This window comes from Osmerus eperlanus, chromosome 19 (assembly GCF_963692335.1).
Source record: "Osmerus eperlanus chromosome 19, fOsmEpe2.1, whole genome shotgun sequence".
NCBI classification, from domain to species: Eukaryota; Metazoa; Chordata; class Actinopteri; order Osmeriformes; family Osmeridae; genus Osmerus; species Osmerus eperlanus.
Window position 1 is genome coordinate 12,406,991 of NC_085036.1, and position 27,600 is coordinate 12,434,590.

Below are 27,600 nucleotides of genomic sequence, written 5' to 3' on the forward strand. Positions count from 1 at the left end.
CGCCAGAATATCTTTAAAGCTGTCAAATATAGCATACAGCCAACTGTAGCCTATTTTTTTTACAAACACATTTATTATTTTTATTTACCCCAAGAAATCATAAGAGAGATTTTCCATCTCTAACTCTTCGTTCTCCACCAAGGCTCTTGTGGGTGTTCTAAGGTCTGTGTCATTATTTGCTCAGTGTTTCGAGGAGAGGGTGAACGGAATATGTTGAGGTATTCAATCGACAGATAAGGTTGGACAACGGAGACGCCTTCAGTAGGTTAGCATCTTTGACATTAAATCCGATGTGATACATACATTGGCCGATATATGACGGGTCATCCATATTTTCTCTGTATCAATTTTTTCACCAGAGGGGTGATACAGTCTCTGACGTCTGCATCAGATATTACCTATTGAATTTTTTCACTGTGCGTTTCCCCGTTAGTGACTTTGTGTTGAGAGAAGCATTTCCACATCATCAGCAACGAAAACGGTATGAAGATTTCTTTTTTCTTTTTTTATCCACTGCACCCCCTTACCCCACAGCAATTACAGCTAAAACAAATCCTTAAACACAACACAGGCTACATTGTGGATCAATCTCTCTCGCCGGAGCTTTGTTGGAACCATGCCTCTTCCACAGATTTGCTCTGGGAAACTGCAACAGCCAATCTAATCAACAAGACACGGCTGCTTCTCTTCAAGCGTCTGTCATTAATTGCCCGACTATTGTCCATCTAAAGGAAGATTACTTATCATCACTTTTGAAAGTCTTGTGTTGGGGATTTTGAGCAAGATGTCTGATCTGCTGGTGTTGGTTGAAGGGGTCTGTGACCTGCACGGATTTCCATAGCTTGGGAAAACGGCTGGGACCAATTACGAGGTTTAAACACGCATTTAAAAAAAAAAATAAAGCCACTTCATGTGTAGGTGTAGACTGTCGTATATATTTTTACAGTCATTTCTTTTGACTGGCTCTTTTACTTGTTTTTTACAATTATTTTTGGACAACAGGCGGTTGGATTATTGAAACTACACAAGGATTTGTGGAAATGTTGGGTCCTCAAGAAGATAAATTATGTGGAATTTTCTCTGCTTTGGCGGCTTTGTCCTTCGTTTGCTTTGCTCAAAGGTAAGTGAGCATCTTCTAGATGTTTTTCAACGACACACAAAGGGTTGGCCATTGCCTTAATATTAAAAAACAAAAAAAACACATTTAAATCACATTTTCAGGATACCCACATAAGAGCGACATCACCACACAAATTGAACTACTAAAACCTATTCTGTAGCGTAAGCGCGCGTATGTGCGTGCAAAATATGCGCGTGCATGTTCTCCTATTGTAAAACGTAGGCTATTCAGATATCCATATAACCATTAATTGGCTTGGGCGAGTATCAATCCGATTATATATCTCAATAGCCTGCCCTGTTTCCTTCCCTATAATTAGGTGATGAAACAAGGTCTAAATTAGCCATGCAACTGATCAATCACTGATGTGAATTAAAACAATTCCCTATAGATGAACGAGTTCATAATGTTTAGGTCGTCTCATTATTCATTTTAAACTATTAAGGAATATTCTTACATTAATTCCAAGGATTTAATAATCCACCGACAAAAAATGCAAATAATAATTGGCTCCCACCCCCAACCTATCAACAACACCATATCACTACTAGCGATTCATCATTGATCAGTCAGAGAAAGTGAAACAAAACCACCTGTCTGTTAATTTTAGTGGCATTGTGTGTTGACAGTTGGGTAAATGTGTACATTATAATTGATATTTCCATTAATAGCGCCTCGAGTCAAGTCCGTGCAGTATTGCGTATTTTTGAGCACCTGTAACCGTCTTGCTGAGAAGAGGGTTAGAACAACAAAAAAACGTCCTCAAGCTATTTATTTTTTAAGGTAGACAATTTATCCTCAAGTGGGCCGACAACATTGTATTTATTTACGATGATACCATTATAAACTACAATCTCAGACCTTAGATTTAGACAACTGAAGCTGACATCCTTAATCAAACAGCCATGGCCCTAAACTGGGTCTTCCATTTTGACGTTTTGACATTTCGATTACGTTCCTGTATCCCGTCCAGACAGGACACAGGCGGAACGATGGCTTTAATTAGAATACTCACAGACTCTCGCCCTCAACCATAGTATTTGTTCTGATTAGCCTTAATGACAGCTTCGTGGTGATTTGGCTGCTTTGGGTTACAATTTGAGCTTTTTCTTCATTTTCCTTCACTGATAAATCGGTATTTCAGTATTATCTATCACCAATACTTTCAAAATTGTACATTTTTGATTGGATTCTACCAATCAATCTGTCACTGTAAGTAATTTGCAGTAACATGTTGCCTGCCAGGTGTGGTCTTATTAACATCTCCTAGACAACCAGCTTCCCCAATGACTGTACATGTCCAGATCACATGACCAAACTAAGTATGTAATAAATGAGTAATGAAATCCCATAATTTGAAATGTAAGATTTTTAGGCCCAGGTGGATGCACCTGCAGCAACACAACAGTAAAAAACCCATGGCTTACTAGGCCTTCCGGGGGGGAGAAGTGTTCTCACGTTTGTGTTCCTGTCTCCCAGCTCCACCCCTGGAAACACCGGCATGTCTGTTGCCAAGTCTACGGTGGACAAGCTACTAAAGGGGTATGACATCCGTCTACGCCCTGACTTTGGAGGTACGTAGGGGGGGAGGAGGGGGGGGGGGTTACACCTGTCCTCGAACCCCTGTCCTCGAACCCCAGTCCTCGAACCCCTGTCCTTCATCAACCACCTAGACTCGTTTGGCCATGACACCCGTTTAAACCTCATCGAGATCCGGTGAAGAGTTTGAAACCTTAGAGACAGGACTGCCTCGTTGCTAGGGATATATTCACCACCACATAGGTATGGAAGATGGCTTCTTCAGCAGAAGTAGGATATATAGACAAGCAGTCTAATTGTGGGTTTCAAGGATACAGCCATGAAGGGAGGAGAAAGATGAGGGTTTGCTGGCATTATTGTTATAAGTGATAATGATTCTGTGGACTGAAGACTACAGCGAAAATGTTTTCGAATTAATAATCTTTTGAAATATTTTCTATGAAACCGTATGGTAATATTTTATGTCTTTTGAAATTGGTTCCTTTTTGTGGGGTCTTTAATGACAGGCTGTCACTGTGTGCTATTGTGCTACCTTTTAAACTAAGCAACATTTAAAACACTGTGCATCTTAACAAAAATAACTATTTTTAGGATGTTGTCATCATTAAAAGAAAGAAATGCCTGTCCTTGTGTGAAGAGAAGATTGTGTATTTTCAACCATCAGACGTGTTGTTCTAAACGTATGGGTGCCTGTGTGTTCTCCATCTACTCATATTTATCCCCTCTGCAGAACAGAACATTTCCGATTGATCACGACTGTTTCAATGTTTTCTCGCCGCAAAGTGTCTGTTACTGAGGGCCAGAATGGTGCAGTCAGCAAGGAGGGCCTGTCCTCCTCGAGTCTATCTCTCGCGCTGTCCCAGTGTGTTTCCGCGGCGACGGGACGGTGGACAGTTAGCCAGAGTGTCCCGCACAGAGACGAAATGAAAGGGCCCCCGACCCCCACCCCCACCCCACAGGCAGGAAGCTGTAGCGCATCACTTCCTGATAATTCCATCATCAGTCAGCAGCTTCCATCCTGACACAACTGCTGACCAACTCAGGCTCTCCTGCGAGCAGACGAGGGGAAACGATTTAATTGGACGAGGGGGCGTAAGGGGGGGGGGGGGGGGGTCTAGCCCGGACCCATCCGCTGGGATCTCACCGTCCCAGGGGGCGTTGGGGAGGGTGGAGAGAGGTTAGGGTTTTAATGGTTGAATCCCATGTTTCCCTGGGTGTTGCTCCAGGACTCAGCTGACTTGCCGTGGTCTGCAGCATTCCCCCCCCCTCCCCGGGCTGTTGCCAGCCAAACCCGAATTCAACTGACAGAGTTCTGGAAGACTTACGTCTTCCAAGCCCCAGTCCTCCTCTCTCCTGCCCTGCAGATCGCCCACACTCCCTTCCTCCCCTTTAGATCCAGGTGCTTGGAGTAAGCATTAGTTCATAGGTAAGAAGGCCTTAGTAAGTTGTAAATCTTATGTTAGTAAGCATCTTATGAGGGCCTGATTGCCTATTGACTAACACTTATGTTACACACTAACTCTCACCATAACCCTAGCTCTAACCTTAAGCCTTATTAATATTGTTAACACTGTGGTCTTGTTAATGTATGCTAATATTAATAAGCGCCTCATAAGGGCCTTGTTACTTATTAACAATGCATTTTTCAAGCACATGGATCTGAAGTGTTTCCCAGGATTCCTTTAGTTTTTTTTTCGAGTTAAAGCAATAGTGAAATGTGATCTTTTGTGTTTATATCCACTTCAAGTGTTCTCGTCGTGACGTATCCAGTCCAGGATAGCGTTAGTGAAAAGTTGCGTTGAATAAGAGTGAATCAGCTTTCTGCAGTTTCTCTCTCTCTCTCTCTCTCTCTCTCTCTCTCTCTCTCTCTCTCTCTCTCTCTCTCTCTCTCTCTCTCTCTCTCTCTCCCCGAGGTCTACACTGCTGTGTCAGTAGCACGACTCCTCTTTTACTGTCTTGGTGTTTGTTAGGATCATTGGCTTCGGCTCTGACTTCTCAACAAATAGCCCATGGATGTAGTGTGCTATCAGTTGGAGAAAGAGGCTGCACTAAGCAGAATCTTCCACCCGGATGTCCTGACGGTGCGTTTGGGCATCCAGAGAGATGAGTAGCACAGCAAGAGAGGCCAGGGCAGGCCGGTGAGGAGGACTGAGGATGAGGAATGACAAAGCTCACCGAGGTGTCGAGATCTCAGAGATATTTTTGTTCTCAGGACTTGGGGCAGTCTCTCAGACAAACCGCCCAGGACGGGGATGCTCTGCTGGGGGTCTGGTTCCTGTGGCTCCAGGTGTTTCTTGTGCCAGTGCAGGATATCGTCCGAGGGTTGATTCAATGTAGACAAGAACCCCAGATCATGTCTGATTCGTCAAAAGTCGCATGCACTTACATTCTGCTATTGTGTGGTTTTTACACGAGAGTCGGCTGTAAAATTAAACACAATTAGCCGTTGTTTCCCAAATGTGGCCACTTTCCTGATGGCCATCTGTGCAACGCCTTACTTACAATCTCATTAATCAAGGCAGCTTTTGACAATCTTGATTTTACGAGCCGATGACTCGTTACTTTAGGTTTTCTGCTCCTTAGTTTTTTCATACTCGGGCATTGTACTAAGTGCAGGGAATCCTTTCAGCGTCCATTTAGGGTCAAAATTAATTAGTGAAAGTAATACGCATGTGGCACCCATGGCTTGAGGGACATGTTTTCCCCGGCAGTTGATTTATGTTTAATTTTAGATTCATCGTGTTTTAAATAAGGAGAATGTGGACACGTGTTGGGCCTCTGTCAGTGACTGATCTGCTTCGTATGAATTTATGAATTTGTTATTGTTGTCTAATTTCCAACGAGGGGAAGAGGGTGTCACGCCTCTGCTGTCACTGCGGGGAGACATTTTACATTTACATTTACATTTAGTCATTTAGCAGACGCTCTTATCCAGAGCGACTTACAGTAAGTACAGGGACATTCCCCCCGAGGCAAGTAGGGTGAAGTGCCTTGCCCAAGGACACAACGTCATTTTGCACGGGAATCGAACTGGCAACCTTCAGATTACTAGCCCGATTCCCTAACCGCTCAGCCACCTGACTCCTACACACAGAGACACAGAGAGCATGCGGACGCGGTTGGAGCCGGAGTCCGCATGCACACAGCCACCCTCCCTCTCTCTGCGTTCTAGCCCTTTTCATTATCCCGTATTCTCAGATTCTCTCTCTCTCTCCGTCTCCCGGATAAACAATGGTTCACTCTGCCTTTCTCTCTATTTCTCTTCCAATGATTCTCTCCTTGACATACACACACACACACACACAACAAGCACTATACAGACAACACACACATTCTGGCACACAGGCGCACACCTTCACACACACACACACACACACACACAGACTGTAAGAGAGCCTGCCTATCTCTGTGCATCGGAGAATCATCTTGTACAGAGATCTCTATTCCAGCCGTTGCCGCCATGATTAGAATCTTAAGTGAACTTCCCAGACGGCTCACTTTGCACCTTAATGAGGGGGAGAGGGAGCCAGCGATGCACACCTGTGTTCAGCACACTCATGTTTCGGGCTGAACGACACACACGGATTGTAAATGATATGCAAGGCCGGGGTGCCTGCACACTGGAGAGTGGCTGAAGTTTACTCGTGAAATATCTGGACTGGATGTCTGTCAGATCTGAGCTGTCTTTAAGAGGGCTGTCAGATCAGAGCTGTCTTTAGGATGGCTGTCAGATCAGAGCTGTCTTTAGGAGGGCTGTTCTGTTCTGTTGGTAGACCCTGCTCTGGGAGTCTATGTGGGAGATATTTGTCTCGTCTTGTAAGGAAGATGTTTTTTGTTATTATGATTAATAAACTGCCCTTGCCACTGGTCAGTCCATCATATTGAACAATAATATGTTTGTAAGTGAGTAGCCTGTTCCTAATACTCGTCATATAGCCATATCAATCAGTGGTGACTGTTGTAAGGTTTATGTCACAATATTAATGAAGTTATTGAAGGTTCTATTTTATCAGCTAGTCATTTTGTGTATTTAGTAGCCTCAGTATTATGATTGTGATGGAAAAAGGGATATTTTTGGTCACAACAAACACAACACAACATACTCCACTTTCAGAGCCATTTGTTGGTCGTGTTCATCAATTTGAGAGCAGTTTAATAATAATAAGTTTAATAATCGTTGGAATTTTTTTTCAGTTTAGAAACATGTCTTAAAACATCCCTTCAGACAGGCTCACCAACATGTGTTGGTTACCATGTAGGATAAGTACAGCCACGTTAGGAGTACAGAAACATGTTCTCCGCTCTAAACAGAGTTATGGATGAGTTTACACAGCTGTAATTATCCCAGTAAACTCAACACCCCTTCTCACGCCGACATATGCTCCTGACGATAGCGATATTGAATTAAAAACTTTAACAAGGTGTGGCCATACACAGTTGATTTATATAGAAATTTACATTGCAGGGGCTATATATTAATGGAACGGCATACTTATCTCAGGCTCATGGCAGCTGTGAGCAGGACCGTGGCGGGGGGGAAGTCGTTAGAGGGGTGATTTAGGACCCTGGGACACAGACCGGGGCTCCCGCCACGGAACACTCCGGAGTTCTGCTTCCGTCAGATGGCCCGGAACGTTCTTATTCCGCTGCAGGTCGCGCCCGGTCCGGTCACATGACCTTTTCGGAACTCTTACCGACACTTTATCACCCCAGGGTGATTTCCTGGCTAATAAATGTATTAGGTTTATGAATAATCCTATGCTTTAATGTTGACGGCTGGGCAGGATCTGCTGTGCAGTGTCTGGGTTCCTCTGAGCTGGGTTTGTGCTGGGTGACTGGGAGTGTGTCCTGGTCCTGTTCTGCTCCTGCCTCTGCCTCTTTATTTGCCTCTGCCTCTGCTTACCCTACTGCCTACTGTGTTTTTGCTACTCCCTCTTTCTCTGTCTGTTTCCGTCACTGCCTCTTTCTCTGTTTCTGCTACTGCCTCTCCCTCTGCCTCCGTCTCTGCCTCTGCCGCCATCATTGATTTGGGCACGGGAGCGCGGGAGCGTGGATCATGAGTCACTCGTGTGTTGCCAGGCTTCGGGACACTCTGAGGGGTACTCACTGGAATGATCTCGCCTCGGAGTCGCAAAAAAAGCATCGTCACAGTCGAGGCCGTGCCAAGCGACGAGAGAGCTCGGCTTAGCCGTAACCCCCCCACCCGCCCCCTCCCCCCCACACACTCTCTAAACACACACAAACACACACTCTCAACACACACAAACACACACTCTCAACACACACACATACCCCTGGAGGACCCACTTTAAATCTAGCTGTCATCACCGCTGAAATGGGTTTTATGGTTTTGGCTTGTGTCGTTAACAAAGCTTGAAATGGGGGTGACCATATCAGCAGTGCTGTGAACATGGCCCTAGTGCCCCTGGATTCAGCACTGGGCCTCAGGAGTCCTGAGCTCAGAGCACACACACTGATATGTGTGCGTGTGCTTCTAATTATTAACCTGTGATCTTTTCATGTAACGATGCAGTCTTGGAAATCGGTTAATGCTAAAAAAACGATGACATGTCTGGTAACCATCCATACATAGCTGTATGCATGGTGTGAGGGCAGTTATGGACAGGCTTATAAAACACACAAACACACACACACAACAGAACAGAAAACTGTCTAAACATACTAGTTTCTGGCCCAACATAATTTCACCCTAGAGGACCATGTTGAATCAGCCCGGCCCCTAGTATAACATTCTTGTTTGTCAAGGCATCTCCATCCCAGTTTCTACCCTTGCAACCATTGTATCCTGGTCTCTGGTCTCCCTGTGCAGGTGTCCCTGCTGTGGTGTAGTGTAATATACCGTGTGTCCCGTTTCCTCCCCCCCCCTCCCCCCCCCCTCCCCCCTCCACGGAGGCTAATTCACAAGCCTCTCTCCTCTGTGGCTGTAGCTGTGCGAGGTGCCTCCCCTAAGCCTGGCCTGGGGGGTTGTCACACTACAGAGCTGCACTGTAAAGCTGCTGGAGACGTTCTGATATTGGTTCCGGCTGAGGGCGAGGGGACGTTCCAAAGTTAAAGGATCCGGTACGGTGGGGGGCTCTGTGAGAGGCTTGCGAGGTGAGGGGTGTGTGTGGGTGTGTGGGTGTGTGTGTGGGTGTGTGTGTGTGTGTGTGTGTGTGTGTGTGTGTGTGTGTGTGTGTGTGTGTGTGTGTGTGTGTGTGTGGGTGTGTGTGTGTGTGTGTGTGTGTGTGTGTGTGTGTGTGTGTGTGTGTGTGTGGGTGATGTTCAGCTGTGATTGTGACCACCTGATCTCTGGCTGTCACATACTCCGACGCAGCTGTGGCGCGATGCCAGTTCATCCCTCAGACATCACTGCCACCAGCGCCTCCTCTCATCCACTCTCATCCACCACCGCCCCTCATCCATCACCCCTCTCATCCACCACCCCTCTCATCCACCACCGCCCCTCATCCACCACCCCTCTCATCCACCACCGCCCCTCATCCACCACCGCCCCTCATCCACCACCCCTCTCATCCACCACCGCCCCTCATCCACCACCCCTCTCATCCACCACTGCTCCTCATCCACCACCCCTCTCATCCACCACCGCCCCTCATCCACCACCCCTCTCATCCACCACCGCCCCTCATCCACCACCCCTCTCATCCAGCACCGCCCCTCATCCACCACCCCTCTCATCCACCACCGCCCCTCATCCACCACCCCTCTCATCCAGCACCGCCCCTCATCCACCACCCCTCTCATCCACCACCGCCCCTCATCCACCACCCCTCTCATCCACAGACTCAATCCACCTCTTCCCTCATCCTCTCCCATTTACCACCTCCTTCATCCACCCTCCTCTATCCACCCCCTGGTCCACCACCCCTCTCATTCACCACTGCCCCTCATCCACCACCCCTCTCATCCTGGTCCACCACCCCTCTCATTCACCACCGCCCCTCATCCACCACCCCTCTCATCCAGCACCGCCCCTCATCCACCACCCCTCTCATCCAGCACCGCCCCTCATCCACCAACCCTCTCATCCTGGTCCACCACCCCTCTCATTCACCGGTGCACCTGCTTTGACGGTTCTCATTCCCCCGTCGAGCCCAACGAACTCCCATCTGCCTCCCGGTCTTATTAGTAAGGGGAGGCTTTCAAACGGAGCCGTGAAACAGCAGAGTCACTCAGTTGATGTTGATGGGGCCAGTCCGAGCATCTGGGACCAACCAGGACAGTTGTTGTCGGGGCGCGGTTATGACATCACAGAGGGCGAAACGGAAGCCGCTCTTCTATAAAAGACCTTTTGAGTCATTTGTCAATTTCGTTTAATCTCCCGACTTTGTGAGACCAGTGGAGCTGTTGTCAGCCAGGCAGTCTGTGTTTATGACACACGTACACACTGTGTATTGTATATTGTTAATTGACAGTCTTTTCCATGCTGCTCTTTTGTCCTTTGCAAAGATGACCCCTTAATTGACGTGTGCGTTAGTGCACGTGTCTGAGACAAGCAGTGAATGAGCATGTGACCCGCATTTGTTTCATGCATGCATGAGAGTAGCAGCCTTATGGCAGAACACACGCCACCCACCACTTTTATATTTATTTATATTTCATACTTACCATATTGGAGGTAATCTTTTTCTCCGTCCATGTTAAATGATGGGCTGTTTTGTATGTCTACGGCTCAGAGAGCCCTCTGTAAGTCAGAGGAAAAGCAATGCCTATTCAGCAGAAAACGTCAGTGTGTTGCCAGAACAGTAGAATTGATGTTGGGGCGAGCAGGAATGATATCTATCCTGATGAAGAGAGAACAGCAAGTGATTTATTGCACAGGCAGCACGGACAAAACTGCTTAAGGAAGGAGCACTCAGAAACCCCAACCACCATCCCCTCCCCACCGCCATCCCCTCGATTCGTACATTTTCTGCTCCGAGTCAAATGAGGTGTGTATTCGTTTGAGGGGGGAGCAGGGTGGGATTGGAAGGGGGGAGGAGGGGTATGGGGTGAGGAGAGATGGGAGGTACTTCATCTTCAAATTCAAAGTGTTGTTTTCAGCAACTTTGAACTGCAGGAGAAGGAGGAGATGGGGGGGGGGGGGGGTGGGGGAAGAGAGATGGAAATGGAAATGGAAACGACTGTGAACTGGATTCTGCAGTCCTGGAGAAGTCCCCGGACACGCCGCCCGGCCATCCTGCGTGCGGGGTGCTTTTTTCCGTTTCCGACTCTCCTCCTCTTGCCCCAAGCGCCACCCTTTTTACACCCCCCTGTGATTGATGGGAGGTGCGTCCTTGAAAGGGAGGGGGGGAGGAGGGGAGGGGGGGAGGGGGGGAGGGGGGGGGGGCGGAGGGGGATGGGGGGGGGAGGGGGGGGGGGCAACAGGGACCAGCCAAGGACGGGATGCGGCTCTCCAATTGTTTTAGATAAACAAGGAAAGAAATGTCATTTACCGCATCCAGAGATTGATGCCTCGGTCTGCAGTGCCGGGAAGCATGCTTAAAAGCCCGTCTCATTATTGAACTCTGGGGTTACTGGAGTCACAGGTTTCTCTGAGAGCATCGTTTCACCAGGGTTTCTTTCCCCAACCGTACCAACTGTTTTCCCCTTAATTGAATCCCTTTGGCTCCATCTCTCCTCCCCCGTCTCCCTCCTCTCCACCCCTCCACACCTGACAGTACTGGATCTGCCTCCCTCCACCCCTCTCCCCCTGTCCCAGCAGCCCTCAGGGTGCGTCATCAGTCCTGGTTACCTTGGTTATAGATCTTCCTGCCCCACGCCAGGTGCTGGATCACCACGGCGCCCTCATGCTAATACAGTACAGTGTTTATTGCTTCGTTGCAGATTGTTATCTTAATCGTTGAAAACGTATAAGGGCATGTCGTGTGTACAGTACGCCGATTCAAACAGTGAGGGATTACCGAGGTTTAGGATTGGCCGATAGCATGCCTCGTCGTTAATGAAACGGTGATGTTGTGGCCGTTCGTTGTTTCCAATTCCTTGTCCACAATTTTCGGTTAATAATAACACAAATAAGGATGATTTTCAAGAAGAGGATGCTGAAACGTTAACGCTGACTAATTGATTGTCCGCTCTGATACTGCTGATAATCGAGCATGTGGTTCCAGATGACTTAATGAGGCAGAGGTTTGTAATAAACTGCTACTTCCCATGTCAACAAATGCAGCGATGCTGCCCCTGGCAGCTCAGGTTGATGGTGTAGAACAGGGTTTCCCCTGTTCAAACGCCCCCTAGAAGGAGATAGTTTGCAATAAAGCTTTGCCTGAATTTCTGTAGACTGGGATACTGGTCTATGACAGGGTGGGTGTGGCTTGTGGTAGGAACGGTGTGGCGAGGGGTGTGGCCTAGGGTAGGCTGGGTGTGTACACATTTTATAGTTTTCTTCACATTTAGTTTAAATTCAACAATCATATATCCTCTAGTAGAAGCCCACAGGATGTTGTAACAAAGACTAGCCTTACAGTATTTTATATACAGTACGACAGTTTAATTTTATTCCAAGAAAGCAACATAACTGCGTATTGGTCTGCTGGTTTATTGTCTTTCGAAAGGACTTTCATGATAGCCGTGGCCATCGAATACAAAAGCGAGTGCAGATTCAACACTGCATGTAATGCTCTGTGCTTCCCTTGTAATGTTAGAATGAGAATGCTGTACAGTTGCTATGGAACCCTCTGTTGCTAAGCAATGACTCGATTATTAGATTTTTTTCTTCTATATCTGAGGCAGAGTGGTGTTTCCTTTGCAGTGGCGTTATCCAGCAATTTTGTTTTCACTGGGCCATTTGCAATTTGACAGCATCCATGAAATAACATGACAAAAACAAACCTCACAACAATGCAAATAATCCTATGTAGCATAATCGGTGTATACCAAGGAGGAGTAACTATCATATCTCCATACAGACACCCCCCCCCCCTCCTTCCCTCTTCAACAGTCCATATGCCGATGAGTTCAGCTCTCAGGTAGGAAACCGCTGTCTAGCGAGCGCATGCACCTAAAACAATAAAGGAAACAATGGCAGGAGTTGATGTGTGCTTCAGACAAGGAATCAAAAGCTTCGACTTGTCTCCGCGTCGCTGCGACGAGGGGAGCAGTGCTGTAGGAGGGGCACGGACGGATTGGATCCTTCACACAAAGGTTATGAAGCTTCAGACTGGTTCTGACTGGAGGGTGTCGTGGGTGGCGCTAGAACAAAGGCTTATCTGTGGTCCGTTCTGCGTTTGTTTTTTTGTGTGCGGTACAATTACGGGGCGGTTGGTATTCCTGGTACGTCCTGCAGGAATGCTCCTGCTGCTTTGACCAGACAACAGCTATGACAAACGCAAGTTTGCCTAATCCAATCATCAACAACTGAACCAGCTCAATCCACACCCTCTCTCTATCCCAGTTAGAACACTGCATCTCTCCCCGGACAGAACGGGACAGAATGAGGTGATGGTCTCCCCCCCCCCCCACACACACACACACACCCCATTGCATCTTTATTGTTTTTAGAAAGGACTTTCATGATAGCCTCTTCTTACATGTTGGCATATGAATAAAAAATACCCTCCCCCCCCCCCCCCCCCCGCCCCCAGCTTGTCGTCAGCACTCCAGTGACCTGGGCCCACCAGCGTGAACGGACTCAGCACCTCAAGACACCCACCTGCTTTACATTTGTCATTTAGATACGTACACAAACAATGACACCATCTGGCTGGTGAGAGTTAAAAAAAACTGGCCGGCTCCAGGAAACAGCTCACGCTCAGCAGAAGCCGAAAAACACAAACTACGGAGACAGCAGAAGGACAAGCAGAGCTGCGAGTGGAGAGAAGGCGTGTGGTGCGGGGGTGTGTGGGGTTGTGTGTCTGTGTGGGTGTGGCAGTGTTGCGCAGTGTGGTGTGGTGCAGTGTGGTGTAGTGTGGTGCAGTGTGGTGTACAGTGTGGTGTATCTGATCCACGCGGATTTTGTGCTGTGTTAGTCCTGTTTTGTCATTCTATGTTTTGATATTAATCTCAAAAGGATCCAGATGTAGTCCTGTGGTATGCGTTGACTGTTAAGGCCTTGGATATTGTATGGTGTTGTTAAGAGTTCTTTTGATGATTCGTATACTAGATAGTTGCAAGCAGCGACGGTGGGATACACGAGGGTAGACTGCAGGATAAAGATGATCACTTCTCACTGTGTTGAGATTTAAATGAAAGTGGGAGAGCGTGTTTTCCTTCCTGTCGGGAGCAGAGTCTCCTTGGCAGGGGGCAGTGTGTTGGGATCAGAGACAAGAACCGACTGGCAGGCTATCAAAGATCAGGAAATCTTTTACGTGAGCCGAGGTGATTGAATAGCAGGCGCAGGGTTGGACTCGAGCCTGACTTTATTAAAGAGTATTTTTTTGATACTCCGCACTCCTTGAAGGCGGGCCTTGTCAATACTCAGGCGAGTTATCAGGCTGCGCCGGACGCGGTCCGTACTCGGGGAGGTCAGTGCTCGATGTGCGAACACAGTAGCGGGTCACAACAGTCAGTGGCTTAGATGCAGCTTATTGGAAAAGCACTGGAAAGTGCTGACACACTCTGATGTGATAATTGCAAATAGTAGATGTGGCTTGGCTCTGGCCACCACCCCTCCTCCCCTATCTCTCCCCTCTCTCTCACACACGCACATACACACACTGTAATTCATTGTACACACACACACATACACAGTAAAAGACACAATGCGGATCAAGTAGTTCATGTTTATATGAACATTAAGATTTATGATGATAAAAAAAAACTGACATATGAGAGAGCTACTGTTGGTGAAGCAGTGAATCATTTCAGCCTGAGAATGGAAGCTGCAGGTAAGTGCTTTTATTTTGAGAAAGAAATGATGGCAAAGTAGATCTCTCTCTCTTTCTGTTTCAATGAAGCGGAGTCAAAAATATGCAGTAAGAGTTTGAGTGAGTGAGAGAGATCTGGATGCTTTCTGTTTACAACCAGCCCTTACAAATGTACTTTGATGTCTCAGGGGAAAATTGTTACTGGTTGCCTTCACAAAGCGCAATGGAAAATAGACCCACTTTTTTTTTTTTTTCTGAAGAGATGGGTCAGGAAATATGACAAAGCTACAGGGCATTTAAGAGAGAGGTAGGTTGCCGTGTCAACACGGTAGCTGCAGAAAGAAGAGGGGGGAAGAAAATAGGACGACAGAAAATAGAGAGGAGATGTGCACTCTTAGTCAAGTGCTGGTTAATATTTCAGTGCCAGTATTTGGAGAAACATGGTAATTGTCAGATCTGTCCGTTCAGAACTCATCCCTGGATTATGTGAAGGAAAGAAAGAGGGAGGGGAAAAAAAACAACAATAATGGGTTTGAGACAGGCCTGAAAAATTAACTGGTCGAAATTTTGTAGCGCACCAAGAAGCACGAAATCCACTGAAATTCTTCTTTATTTTCACTTGCGTGGTTTACTTCTGTCTTTGTTAGTTTTACATTTCCTCTCAGGAGAGGACAAGTCACACCCCCATAGCCTGGCGTGATTTCACTGATCTTTTGTTCAACGCCAGACATCATTGTACTACAAAAATCCTTGCTATGTTTAGTTTGTTTTTGTTGTGTTTCAGGGGGAAGGGGGGGGGGAGTACGACCTATGAAATATTAATGCAACTAAGAAAACATTGCGGATGGTGGCAAGCCAGCCTTTATAAAGAGCTTACTGACACTGTTTCTCATCACACGTACAAATCTCTGACTCCCACAATGCAACACACCTGATGAAGCAGGAAGAGACACCCTGTTGCAGGAAGCCTTCGAGGATGTGATTGGTTAGGGGCGATGGAAGAGCTACCAAGACAACCTGAAAGTCAGAATGTTGAAGAATACAGAACTGATTTTCTATTGGTGCTGCACCTCCTGTTTGGCTTCAAGTTCATAATTATTTTTTTTTATTATTGGTTAGCTCTCTTGGATGTAGATTCCCTACATTATTTTCCCCCTTTTTAATTGTGCATAGTTATGGTGAACATCACAAACCAAACGTAGGGCATACCAATGCTGCATGGGTTACTGAAGGGTGTTGCTGTATACCAGACACACCAGCACACATGGAACACAAAGATTGAGAGGATTCCAGCCCTGGCACATCTATAAATAGCAGCAAGCCATGGAGAAGTCCCTCAACTAAAGGGTGAACATTCCTCTCAGCTTGTTTCGTTTGCATTGGGTCATCGTTTGGTGGTCAGACGCTTTCTCCTTCATTTGATCGTCATGATCCAGTAGCCTGCTTACTGGGAAATTACTAATTCGTCCCTTGTGGGGGTGACACAGCCCCCTTGTGCAGCAATTCTGGGATTGTTACAAATCAAAAAGTTAACTTTTCGGGGGGCAACTGGGAGGGGTGTCCTTGCTTTGAGCTCTGGATTTGGCACCGTGAGTTATCACCAGATGTTGTGAAGGTGAAACACCTGCAGTCTGATGAAGCCAAACTTTTGCACGCAAAAAGTTCTAGAAGGGCGGCAGTCGTGTCATCATGATCAAAGCCAGGGGAATTTGGTTGAATGTAATTTGGTGATAAAAAACATTATTTAAAATATCTTGTAAACATTGTCTAAAATCTACCTCATGATGCAGAATATCTTTATAGTTTGGTAGCCTGACTTCTTCTTGTTATTTTCCCTCAGGTCCTCCAGTCATTGTAGGAATGAGCATCAACATCGCTAGCATCGACTCCATCTCGGAAGTAAACATGGTGAGTGTAAAATTTCCCTTGCTGCTGTGAAACACCCATTCACGCTCAGCCCTTCAGGATCATTGGTTTTTAATATGTTTTGAAAGATATTTATCGACATTAGATGAGCTTTGTCCCAAAGTGTTTCAATAACAGACGTGTCCATTCTTTGGAACAAGAATTCACAATACTTTGCTTTGACACAGTGCATACATTTGCCATGTGCTGTCATCCTATTATTTAGCTATTTTGTCGATAACTGTCCCTGGTTTTGTTCACTAAGTCACTAAATAACACAAACTGCATTTTTTTTAACATTTCAAATTTCAATTGGCCCTTTACTTGGCAGATTCATGCAGGTTCAAGCAGATCTAAAATGACGACAGACATATTGGGACAACATGTTCAGCTTGATTTACTAACTTGTGCTAGTTGAAGCTCTGCTATATTGAGCCCAGTCGACTGAGTCAAGAAGACAATATGGCTGGTGTCTGAGCCATGACATCATTCTTTCTCCCTGCGACTGCATTTTATTCTCAATCGTATTCAATGCGGCACGGTCACTACCAGGTTCATACCCCTAGAAGTAAAAGATTTTGGGTTTGTGAGTGTTTTTGCGCCTTGCAACATCGCCATTTAAAGTCACTAGAGGATTTTCATCTGGTTCCGAGGCAGAATTTATTCTTAATTTGTTGGAGTTAGTCACTCGTGTGTGAAGCAGTTTTCTTCATCTTCATGAGCGAGCCAGGAAGGCACTCTGAGTAATCTTTCTTGACGTTATTGAAAGTGATTCTTTGCAGACTGTTGTTTGCAAGGAAACTGCACATTCCATCTCTTTTTATGTTATTTGGTTCCCTGGACAGTTAGAGAGGAGAATAGACTGAAGAAGGGTTCTAAAGTTCCTGTGTACCATGACAGAACCGACCCCCCCCCCCAAAAAAATATTAAAATAATATTCAGCAGGGATGATGTTGCATTTGTTTGTGGTTAAACAAGGCCCTGCATGTCTTGTTAGACGTCATAGTTGGAAGCATAATACCAGTCAGCTACGATAGATCACACATAGGTCATTTGTCTGAGGAACACAAGTGTTCTGGTGGAAGCGGCATGTAAAGGGACACTGACATCTTTCTTTTCATAACATTTTATGTAGTATGTTTTGCTGCAAAACATGTTTTTGTGGAAAACATGAAATACACTTTTCATAGAGCACGACTTCAAATGTAGGTCACTTTATGTCCAGTTGAATAACCACTCAGATTAGCTCCTATTCTGAATTGTGATGTACGTTTTGGTTCACTTGCATCTTCAATACTTGACAGTGAAATCCTGGAATATCTGGCCTCATCAGTCAAGCGTATTCTACAAGAACACTTTATCTTTTGAAGAAAAACTATGCACTCAAAGTACAATATGAGAGAGATTTTCCCTCTAATTGCATATTCTTAGGCCATGAAGAAGAGCAAACAGATGTATCTTGGTTACATTTTGTGTCATCACAAACCAAACGTAGGGCATACCAATGCTGCATGGGTTACTGAAGGGTGTTACTGTATACCAGACACACCAGCACACATGGAACACAAAGATTGAGAGGATTCCAGCCCTGGCACATCTATAAATAGCAGCAAGCCATGGAGAAGTCCCTCAACTAAAGGGTGAACATTCCTCTCAGCTTGTTTCGTTTGCATTGGGTCATCGTTTGGTGGTCAGACGCTTTCTCCTTCATTTGATCGTCATGATCCAGTAGCCTGCTTACTGGGAAATGACTAATTCGTCCCTTGTGGGGGTGACACAGCCCCCTTGTGCAGAAATTCTGGGATCGTTACAAATCAAAAAGTTAACTTTTCGGGGGGCAACTGGGAGGGGTGTCCGTGTCCTTGGTTACATGTTGTGTCCACACACGCACACAATGCAATGCTAACTTCACTTCACAGACACTTTCATCCAAAGCCACGCCCAGAGGGGGTATTTCAACCTGCAACTTCTTGATGTGCAGTCAAATGCTCTATCCACTGAGCTTCCCCTTGATCTGACAATACCCCCCCCCCCCCCCCCCCCCTCTGTATTTCAGGACTACACCATCACAATGTATTTCCAGCAAAGTTGGCGAGACAAGAGATTGGCCTACGCCGAGCTGGACCTCAACCTGACTCTGGACAACCGCGTGGCCGACCAGCTGTGGCTCCCAGACACCTACTTCCTGAACGACAAGAAGTCCTTTCTGCACGGCGTGACGGTCAAGAACAGGATGATCCGTCTGCACCCGGACGGCACCGTTCTGTACGGACTCAGGTAAACACTGCTACGCTGTCACAATGCCCCCTGACCCCCGACCCCTGACACTCCCCTGACTCCTCCTCAGGAAGAAAAACTCTGGAGCAGACCACAACAAACGTTTATATTGTTTGTGAAACATAACGATACAAGGCAGGGAGAGACAAACAGGCTGTTCAGTTATGTCACGCTTCTATGGTGCACCAACTAAATGTTATTTGCATATGGGAGCCACCGCTAAACAACCAGCTTCATATAACTCCCCAACCAGTAAGGGTGGCATACCACTATGTTTAAAGGCTTTTGTTTCAAACACAATTGCCCACGGTATTTTGTCAAGAATCCCAAACTTTTACCATGTCTCTCGCTATTATTTTCATTTTTAGAAGCGGAACAATTTGAACCATACGCTTGTGTGTCGTTGCTGGAATATGAACGGCACAAAACGCCACACAGACGTTTCCCTTCTCTCCAGGAGGGGTTGGTGCATCTTCCAGCCACAGTTTACTGCCCCAGAAAGGAAGAAAAAGAAAAAAAACGCTGCAGAAAGGAGTTAATCCCCTTAGCACCTCAATGTCCCAGTTTCATCAATGAAACAGACTAGACAGCCAGCGAGTACGAGGAGGCCTGGAGGGAGGCCTGCAGAGCAGTATCCTGCTGGGGGAAAGCAGGCACCCTTGGGCCGTTTCAGAGTGCATCCCTGCTGCCTAGCAGGGCCCAGGCTCTGGAGCCTCCCTCAGAGGGCGGAGCCTGAGGCCCTTCAGGAAGCCTGGGCTGTAAAGATGTGAGAGATGGGGATCGTCCGCTGTGGGAAAATGTTTATGCCGTTTAGTTAGTTTAAGATCAAAAATCACGAAGGACTGGGTGATTCCTTTGTGGCTTGGGCCTTGGCCTGGACTTGGTTGAATCCTTTTCTTGGACAAACAATTTACAGAGGAATCTGCTGGGTCATGTGAATGGTTGAAAGGGAGTCAAGCATTGTTTCGAAAGACAAGTTGGTTAAAGAAATGATATATACTAGTACAGGTGCTTGGTTATTACTGATTATGAGAGGTGTGGCATGGACCTGTCCATCTTGAGTCATAAATCCTGAATGTGAAATGAGTTTCTGTAAAAAGTCAAACTTACTCCCCCCCCCCCCGTAACACATACTGTACAAACACAAACCGTGTATCTATCAGACTCTCCCTGTGAACTTGGCGGTTCCTTTGACACGCAGAGGTGATGAGTTGAAACTCAATTACTTTTACGTCAGGAGTCAGGTGGCTGAGCGGTGAGGGAATCGGGCTAGTAATCCGAAGGTTGCCAGTTCGATTCCCGGTCATGCCAACTGATGTTGTGTCCTTGGGCAAGGCACTTCACCCTACTTGCCTCGGGGGAATGTCCCTGTACTTACTGTAAGTCGCTCTGGATAAGAGCGTCTGCTAAATGTAAATGTAAATGTACTTTTTCCATTCAGCCAAACCAATGAGCTCCCTATTTCATTTGCACAAGTGGACCGAAAGCATCGAAAGCTGGTATGATTTAACAGCACAAATTTAATTACTAAAATGTGCTGCACTAGTAAATATCTCAGTTAGTGCCAAAGACTCCCACACAACTAATCTGTAAACAGGACTGGTTTGCTGGGCCACTGGATGTATATAAATTGAATATAAAACATGCATACACACCTTATCAACACACCTGGCGGTAACACAAATCTACATAACGGAAAGTCCCGCTTTCAGACTTGCATGCGTATTACAAGTGCAAATATGTTTTCTACATCTAATGTTATCGACAGGGTAGAGGTGTTCATTGTATTTGTGTTGTTATTGGTTTTTGGGAGGTTTGAATGAGGTACAGATGTTTGAAATTCAGCTTTTTGCAGTCATCCTAACGTCTCAGTGCCTGTGTGAGCACTAAAACTAAGCACCCTCTCTGTGTGTAACACAAATTTTGTATTCAGACCTCTGTCTGTGTTTTGAGCCTACTCGCCTTAGTCAGAAGACATCCTCACCAACGTAAATTAATAGCGTTTCATTCATTAAAAATGCATTAAGAGGTGACCACAGCTATTAAGGGAACGTCTTAAACAGCAAGACAGATGGAGGGGAGAGAAGCTCCTTCTCACATCCTCTTCAGCTGCAGACGCGTCTCAGACGGCTTGTGTTCAGTACCTGCCTGACAGCCACTGCATTCGCTGGGGGTGTCTACCCCCCCCCCCCCCCCCACCTCCTATTGGCACGAGGCAGTTCCCGTACATTACTCATTCAAACATGCACATATCGCAGTCGAGGCTGCGCTGTGATTTTTGTGTAGGTTACCAAGGTAACGGCGGTCCTCCCTGGACCTTCTGTGTCTCTGCTCCCGTCTTGTGTTTCAGAATAACCACCACGGCAGCTTGCATGATGGACCTGCGGAGGTACCCCCTCGACGAGCAGAACTGCACCCTGGAAATCGAAAGCTGTAGGTGGACCCTGTGCACCGGCTCACACCCTCCAGCCCTCTCCTCTGTAGACTTAATATCCTGTAACCCCCCCCCCACACACACACACACGCACGCACACACACACACCGTCAACACAGCTCTGGGGCTCCTCAAGCCTCGCTTCATGAATGTCATCCTGCCGTTCTCACTGGTCAGCCTTTCTGAGACACAGCTAGATACCAGCTGGGATTGAAAGGAAGTATAGACATTTTACACATATCTATCTACTTCATTAAAAAACTGAATCCATATTCCAGTCAAACTTTTACTACTTGGCCCAATGTATTTAAACCTCGGCTCCAGCCAAGGAACCGTGCCTGTCACAGAGACGCTAATGAAGAACATGGATATCTCTCTCCTCACATCTTCACCACCATCTGGAGCAGCAGGGTTGCTCTTGCCAAGTAGACACATGCTAAGGTAAATAGAAATCACAGCAGCATGTCCCTGATTGGTCTTCGACGTCCAGTTTTTGCTTCTGCTACTAGCCAATAAACATGATTGCTGGTCACTAAATACTACCAGTGTTTGCGTTCAATAGCATTTTCACCAATATTAGTTGTTTTTCATATTTGTGGTAGTATAAATATTTGTCAATGTTTTGCCAATAATATAGAGAATATGAAACATTTCTTAATGACTGATTCCAGTGATGATGCTTGAGGGAGGCAGAATGTGTTGGCGAGAAGGTTTCTCAGTGGCCCGCAGTATCATAGATTAAGGGCTAGGCAAGGGGTAATGCATAAGTTCCATCACCTCCCGCTTCAGGGAGAGATTAAAATGGGATGAATCCTGTGTAGAGTATGGCTCTTGACAAGCTTCTGGCTGGGACAGGGGCAGCAGCAAAGAGGCAGTTAAATGTGAAATACAGTACAGGCATGAATACTGTGGATCCACTGCAGGGTGAGAGTGTGTGAGGTAGCCTATCGCTTGAACCGCACTACATAAATCTGCCTTAGAGGTCACACTTTGACATCCATGTCTCCCGAGCGTCGAGTGTGGACTTTCGCAGCGCCTCCCTTGAGACTGAAATACAACCTGACGGGGGAAGGAGAGAAACAGCATCGGCCTGACTGACTGTCCTGACTGACTGTCCTGACTGACTGTCCTGACAGACTGTCCTGATTGACTTTCCTGACTGACTGTCCTGACAGACTGTCCTGACAGACTGTCGTCCATTGTTCAAATGTGACCAGGACTGAACCTTACTCTTAATCATTTCTCCCTCCATCTCTCCACCCCTCCCTCTCTCCCTCCCATCCTCCACCCCCCCTCCATCTTTCCTCCATCCATCCACCCTTCCCTCCTTACTACCCTCCCTCTCCTCATCCCTCACTCCATCCTTCCTTCCATCCCCCCCTTCCTTTCCTCCACTCATCCCTCCCTCCATCTTTCCCAACCTCCTTCCCTCAAACAGATGGGTACACAACAGATGACATCGTGTTCTTCTGGCAAGGAGGGGACACGGCCGTGACCGGAGTGGACAAGCTGGAGCTCCCTCAGTTCTCCATCGTGGAGCTGCGCTTGGTGTCCAGGGAGGTGAGGTTCACCACAGGTAAGAAACGGCAACAAGCACCGGGTCTGAGCTCAGTTGAAAACAATCTGAAATTTTGCGTCAAAATCACTGTGTTGTGCGGTGTTGTGTTACAGAGCTTGGTCGATTGAATGGAAATCCATTATCTTTGTGGCATGTCCGAACTCTAATCTAAACCTTTTGATGTAAACCTACACGTTTGGAAAGCTATTTGCTTCCGCTTCATAACTAGTTTTGGAAGGATCTTTTTCAGACTGTAATATTCCATAGAATCATAAGATGTAGATATTCATATTGCATTGGTGAGAAGTTGAATGTAATTGTGCCTTGCAGTTTCATATAAAGGGTTATGGATAGGTCATATCCAGGTTCCTCCTTCTCGTTTACAGCTTATTGGTGCTGCAGTTTGAGTAATCAATAAATACAATGTCCAAACTTCAGCCCATTTTGAGTAGCTATCTGTGTGAGATAATAACAGTAATTATACTATTGATTAGCCAAACAGATTCTTTCACCCATTACTTTCAAAGCTACTTACAGTCCAGGGGATTGTTGTACCTGGGACTATTTGATCTGCATCCTATTGCTCTAACCACTAAGCTCTGCCCACAGTAGAGGTAGCCATGGTCCCAGATGCCACGTCCTGGACATCGGGTTTTCCCACCCAGACTTAACGTAGCGATAATGTGGTCTCCCATACGCACCTTTTAAATCCCCTTTAGGTGATGTTTAGAAGACGGAGAAAGTGCTAAACAGAGAAAAACACAGCAGCTCTCTGTGACAATCCTCCAAGGGATGCTGGCGAGGCCTGCAGAGATGGGGGGGTTGCAGAAAATCTGCCGTGTTTGCGACTTTCTGCCATGTTTAATTGGAATCGAACTTGTCCCTGGAAAGGAATCCATTGCTTTGGGGAAATTAAGTGCTCCGTCTGAACAAATGAAGAAATGACTACCCTGCGCATTGTCAAAGTGCAGACTTTGGAACTCATAACTTGTGCCAGATTCTTTTCTCCCCTTCCTCGATTTCTCTTGTTTTCACTGATGTGTTTCTTCTGCTCTCTCTCTCTCTCTCTCTCTCTCTCTCTCTCTCTCTCTCTCTCGCTCTCTCTCTCTCTCTCTCTCTCTCTCTCTCTCTCTCTCTGCCCTCCATCCTCTGCTTTCTCATTGTGTAAAAGGGTCCTACCCCAGGCTATCGCTGAGTTTCAGGATAAAGAGGAACATTGGCTACTTCATCCTGCAGACCTACATGCCCTCCATCCTGATCACCATCCTGTCCTGGGTGTCCTTCTGGATCAACTACGATGCGTCCGCGGCGCGAGTCGCCCTGGGTGAGACGCCGCCGCCTTCTGTGGCGTTCCCGCCGTACACAGCGGGCGGGGCTGGCTCCCGCTCCTCACACAAGGTTGCCGTGTCATTGCGGTGACTTGCTGTTGCTGTCGTACGGCGTTGTTACAACTGTCAGCAGCAGGATTCCGTACGGTGGTCCCACACCGATTGAGGAGAACTTGTGCCGTCGCAAATGATTAGAGCTGTTAGAGTAGGGGGGATCATGGAACGGCATTAATCACATGGTTTTCCTATAATTAGTCATTGATTTGATGCCTTTTTTAGTTGTCGTTTTTTATTCTCATCAAATGTGGCCCTAATTGAAGGTTTCTTCGATGGTTCAAGAACATATTGACATAACGGTTGAGTTGCTGATGTCATAAAGATGGTAATAAAATAAATAAACACAATTATCTGAATTCATTTTCGTAGATCTTGAACAATATCAATCCTGCTTGTGAGATTCAAGTCTCTGAGTCTAACTCTGGCACATGTACATATGGGTGCATGTACGTAAATGCAACGTGCCAATCAAATCAAATAACCGGCTTGTGTCTTCTGTTGATTTAATGGCCGTTCTCTGTTTGCCTTTTTCAGGTGTTACCACGGTGCTCACCATGACAACAATTAACACCCACCTTAGGGAGACCCTCCCAAAGATCCCATATGTGAAAGCCATCGATGTCTACCTCATGGGCTGTTTTGTGTTTGTGTTCCTGGCGTTGCTGGAATATGCCTTCGTTAATTACGTGTTCTTTGGAAGAGGCCCCCAGCAGCAGAAGAAGATCAACGACAGGATGAACAAAGCCAACAACGAGCGTCCGAGATACGAAGAGAAGCGCCTGAGGGAACAGGTTTGCATCCCCACATCTCCTTCCTCCGCTCATGCTCTCTTGGTTTGTTTTTTACATAAAGAGGTTTTTTTTGCCAAGACGAATCTATACTTCTCAAAGAATCTGGCAAACGTATTCCCCCAAGTCAAGCTTTCGCAAGCATACTGATGCCACCTTTCCACGAGATATGCATTCAGTAACCTTCCTCCATTGCTTTTCTTCAAGCCCTGACTTTGTAACGAGCGTAGTGTTTCTTCATGGAGGTACCAGCTCATCAAGCTCGGGTGTTGTGTCAAACATTTTCATTCTCCAATCAGGGTGTTGTCTATGTTTATGCTGTGGGCTTAATTCAGTCTAACCTTGACACAGGAGTTGCATTTTACAACCTTTGTCAGCTTCCATTGAAAATGGCGGGGTGGCAGGAGGATTGTAGAGAAATATTTGCTCAGGGAATCAATGAGTTTAGGCTCTAAAACAGTTAGACTGAGTGAAGTTCGTTGCCTGTGTAGGAAATATGACCTGCCATGCTTATGCTAAATTGTTCTTGTTAACCTTATGTTTTATGCATTCTGTATTTTTAGAAAATGTGCTTAATTGTCAGTGTTTTATAGCTGTTTTAATGTTCTCTTCACTTTGTTTTCACATTGCAAGGACTCCATATCCGTGCCGTTTCAAACCAACACCCTCAGGTCATATACACAGCGGAGAAATCTGTATCTCGAGGAACAAAGAAAAGTTGGGGTACATGCATTTAGAAATCATAAAGTGTGTGCTGTTTCGCAGCAGTTTAATTGAGGTCTGATAGTGAGATTGATAGAGCGATGCAATTAATTTGTGTCAACTGACTCAACAGTGAGAAAGAAATGTAATAGTCTTTAAGCCAAAATGGTGGAAAGTGTGTATAATTAAGAAATCTTTTTAAAAAGAGGCATGAAGAAAATGACATTTCATATCATCATTACATTTGCTTTAGCTTGAATTATAAGAGCTGTAATGTAGGAATGCCAGGCGGAGGAGACACAGTGCTTAAGCAGACAGGAAGGGGAGGGGGGGGGAAGTGACATCACAATACCTCCGTCTCTGACACCCTGTCTCCACCGCTCCTCCTGATAGGTGGACGCGTACGGGAACATCCTGCTCACCACGCTGGAGATGAACAACGAAGTGATGCCCTCCGACGTCGGAAGCAGCGTGAGCGACTCGCGGAACTCGGTCATGTCCTTCGACAGCTCAGGGGTGCAGTTCAGGAAGCCCATGGCCCCTAGGGACGGCTTTAGCCACCAGTCCTTGGACCGCGGAGCCATGCGTACCCGTGCCAACTGTCGCCTACGACGACGCTCCTCCAAGCTCAAGCTGAAGATCCCCAACCTGGCTGATGTCAGCACCATTGACAAGTGGTCCCGGGTCATTTTCCCCATAACCTTTGGATTTTTCAACCTAATCTACTGGTTGTACTACGTGAATTGATGTGTATCCTACTAGGAATCATGGGCCATATTTTGAGAGCACATTAAATTGGCTTTGATACGGTTGGAAAATATGTATACACATATACAAGTTGATACATATGTATATGCATATTTCTATATATTATATTTATATATACACATGTGTGTGTAAATCTGAAGGACCTTTCTCCTGTACAAAGTATTAATAGAATGACTTGAATGTTTAAGAATAATTCCGAGAGAAACTTTTCAAGCCTCTGAATCTCCCTTTTCGTCCAGAAACAACTGAACACCTGACTGAACCCTTGGGGGGGGGGGATTTTGGAACTAAAGACTGCATGATATTTTTGCTAAAAAAAAATAAGAAAAAAAGGGAAAGCTCTTGAGGGCAAAGACGTCTCAGAGTCTCATCCACTTTGTATCGATACTCGTTGTAATCAGTGTCCTCTGCAGCAGCTCACGAAATCAGAGGAGGCTTGTGTTGGGCCGTAGACCCCCGATCTCCAGCTTTTCCTACTATCTACCCTGGATAAACATGCACAGAATGATCCAGTTCTACACTGTACAGCAACCTGGTTTGGATTATGTGTCGTTCCTTGTTTTATTTTTTTATTTTAAATTGTTTTCCCCGTGAGTGACAACAATCTCTTTACCGGACATCCGCTCTAGCACGACGCTCTGGCACGACGCTCTGGCACGACGCTCTGGCACGACGCTCTGACACGACGCTCGGATTTGAGGCCCATCTGGACAGGACGTGGTCTCTGTGTTTCTGCCCAGAGTCAGTGCAAACTTCCTTTGATTTCTCTTCTCATTTTGGTTTTTACTGCAATTTCCTTGTAGGAGAGGGAGGGGGGGGGGGGGAGAGGGGAGGGAAGCTGTGTTTTTCTTTTGGGTTTAAAAAAGAAAAAAAGATGATTATTGTGGTTATTATTTTGTCTTGAAAAATACTGTGCTTTGGGAGATCACCTGGACATGTCCTATAGATAGTGCATTATTAGATAAAAGAGTCACAGGTTCGCATTATTCAGTTTGATTGTTAGAAAAATAGACATATACTGTACATTTAGTCATTACATTCAGTATCCTCATGGACATAGTTGGCAAATATTATTGCACAGTTTTTTACCTTCTTTCTTGTGGTGAACTTGCTCTGTAGATACAGTATTCATTGGCATCATATCCAGCTTTGTGTTCTTTAAAGGAACAGGGATTACTGAGTGATTTGAAGTTACTACACTGAAAATAATATGTGAGAAAATGTTGGGTATTTAAAAAAGGAGAATAACTTAGTTTGATATTGAAACATCTCAGCCTGTAGTTTGACCTGTCGTCGTGT

The 27,600-nt window shown here is 46.1% G+C and overlaps 1 protein-coding gene across 1 annotated transcript; it reads left to right on the forward strand.

Moving 5' to 3' along the window:
- gabrb4 (gamma-aminobutyric acid type A receptor subunit beta4) lies at positions 1 to 26,654 on the forward strand. The gene is made up of 10 exons (XM_062485784.1): positions 1 to 1,120; positions 2,600 to 2,694; positions 16,325 to 16,392; positions 18,446 to 18,666; positions 21,017 to 21,099; positions 22,539 to 22,676; positions 23,830 to 23,982; positions 24,578 to 24,834; positions 25,465 to 25,554; positions 25,927 to 26,654. Exons 1-10 carry the CDS (start codon positions 1,041 to 1,043, stop codon positions 26,278 to 26,280), a joined length of 1,539 nt encoding a protein of 512 aa, XP_062341768.1. The 5' UTR covers positions 1 to 1,040; the 3' UTR covers positions 26,281 to 26,654.
- The last annotated feature ends 946 nt before the right edge of the window (positions 26,655 to 27,600 follow it).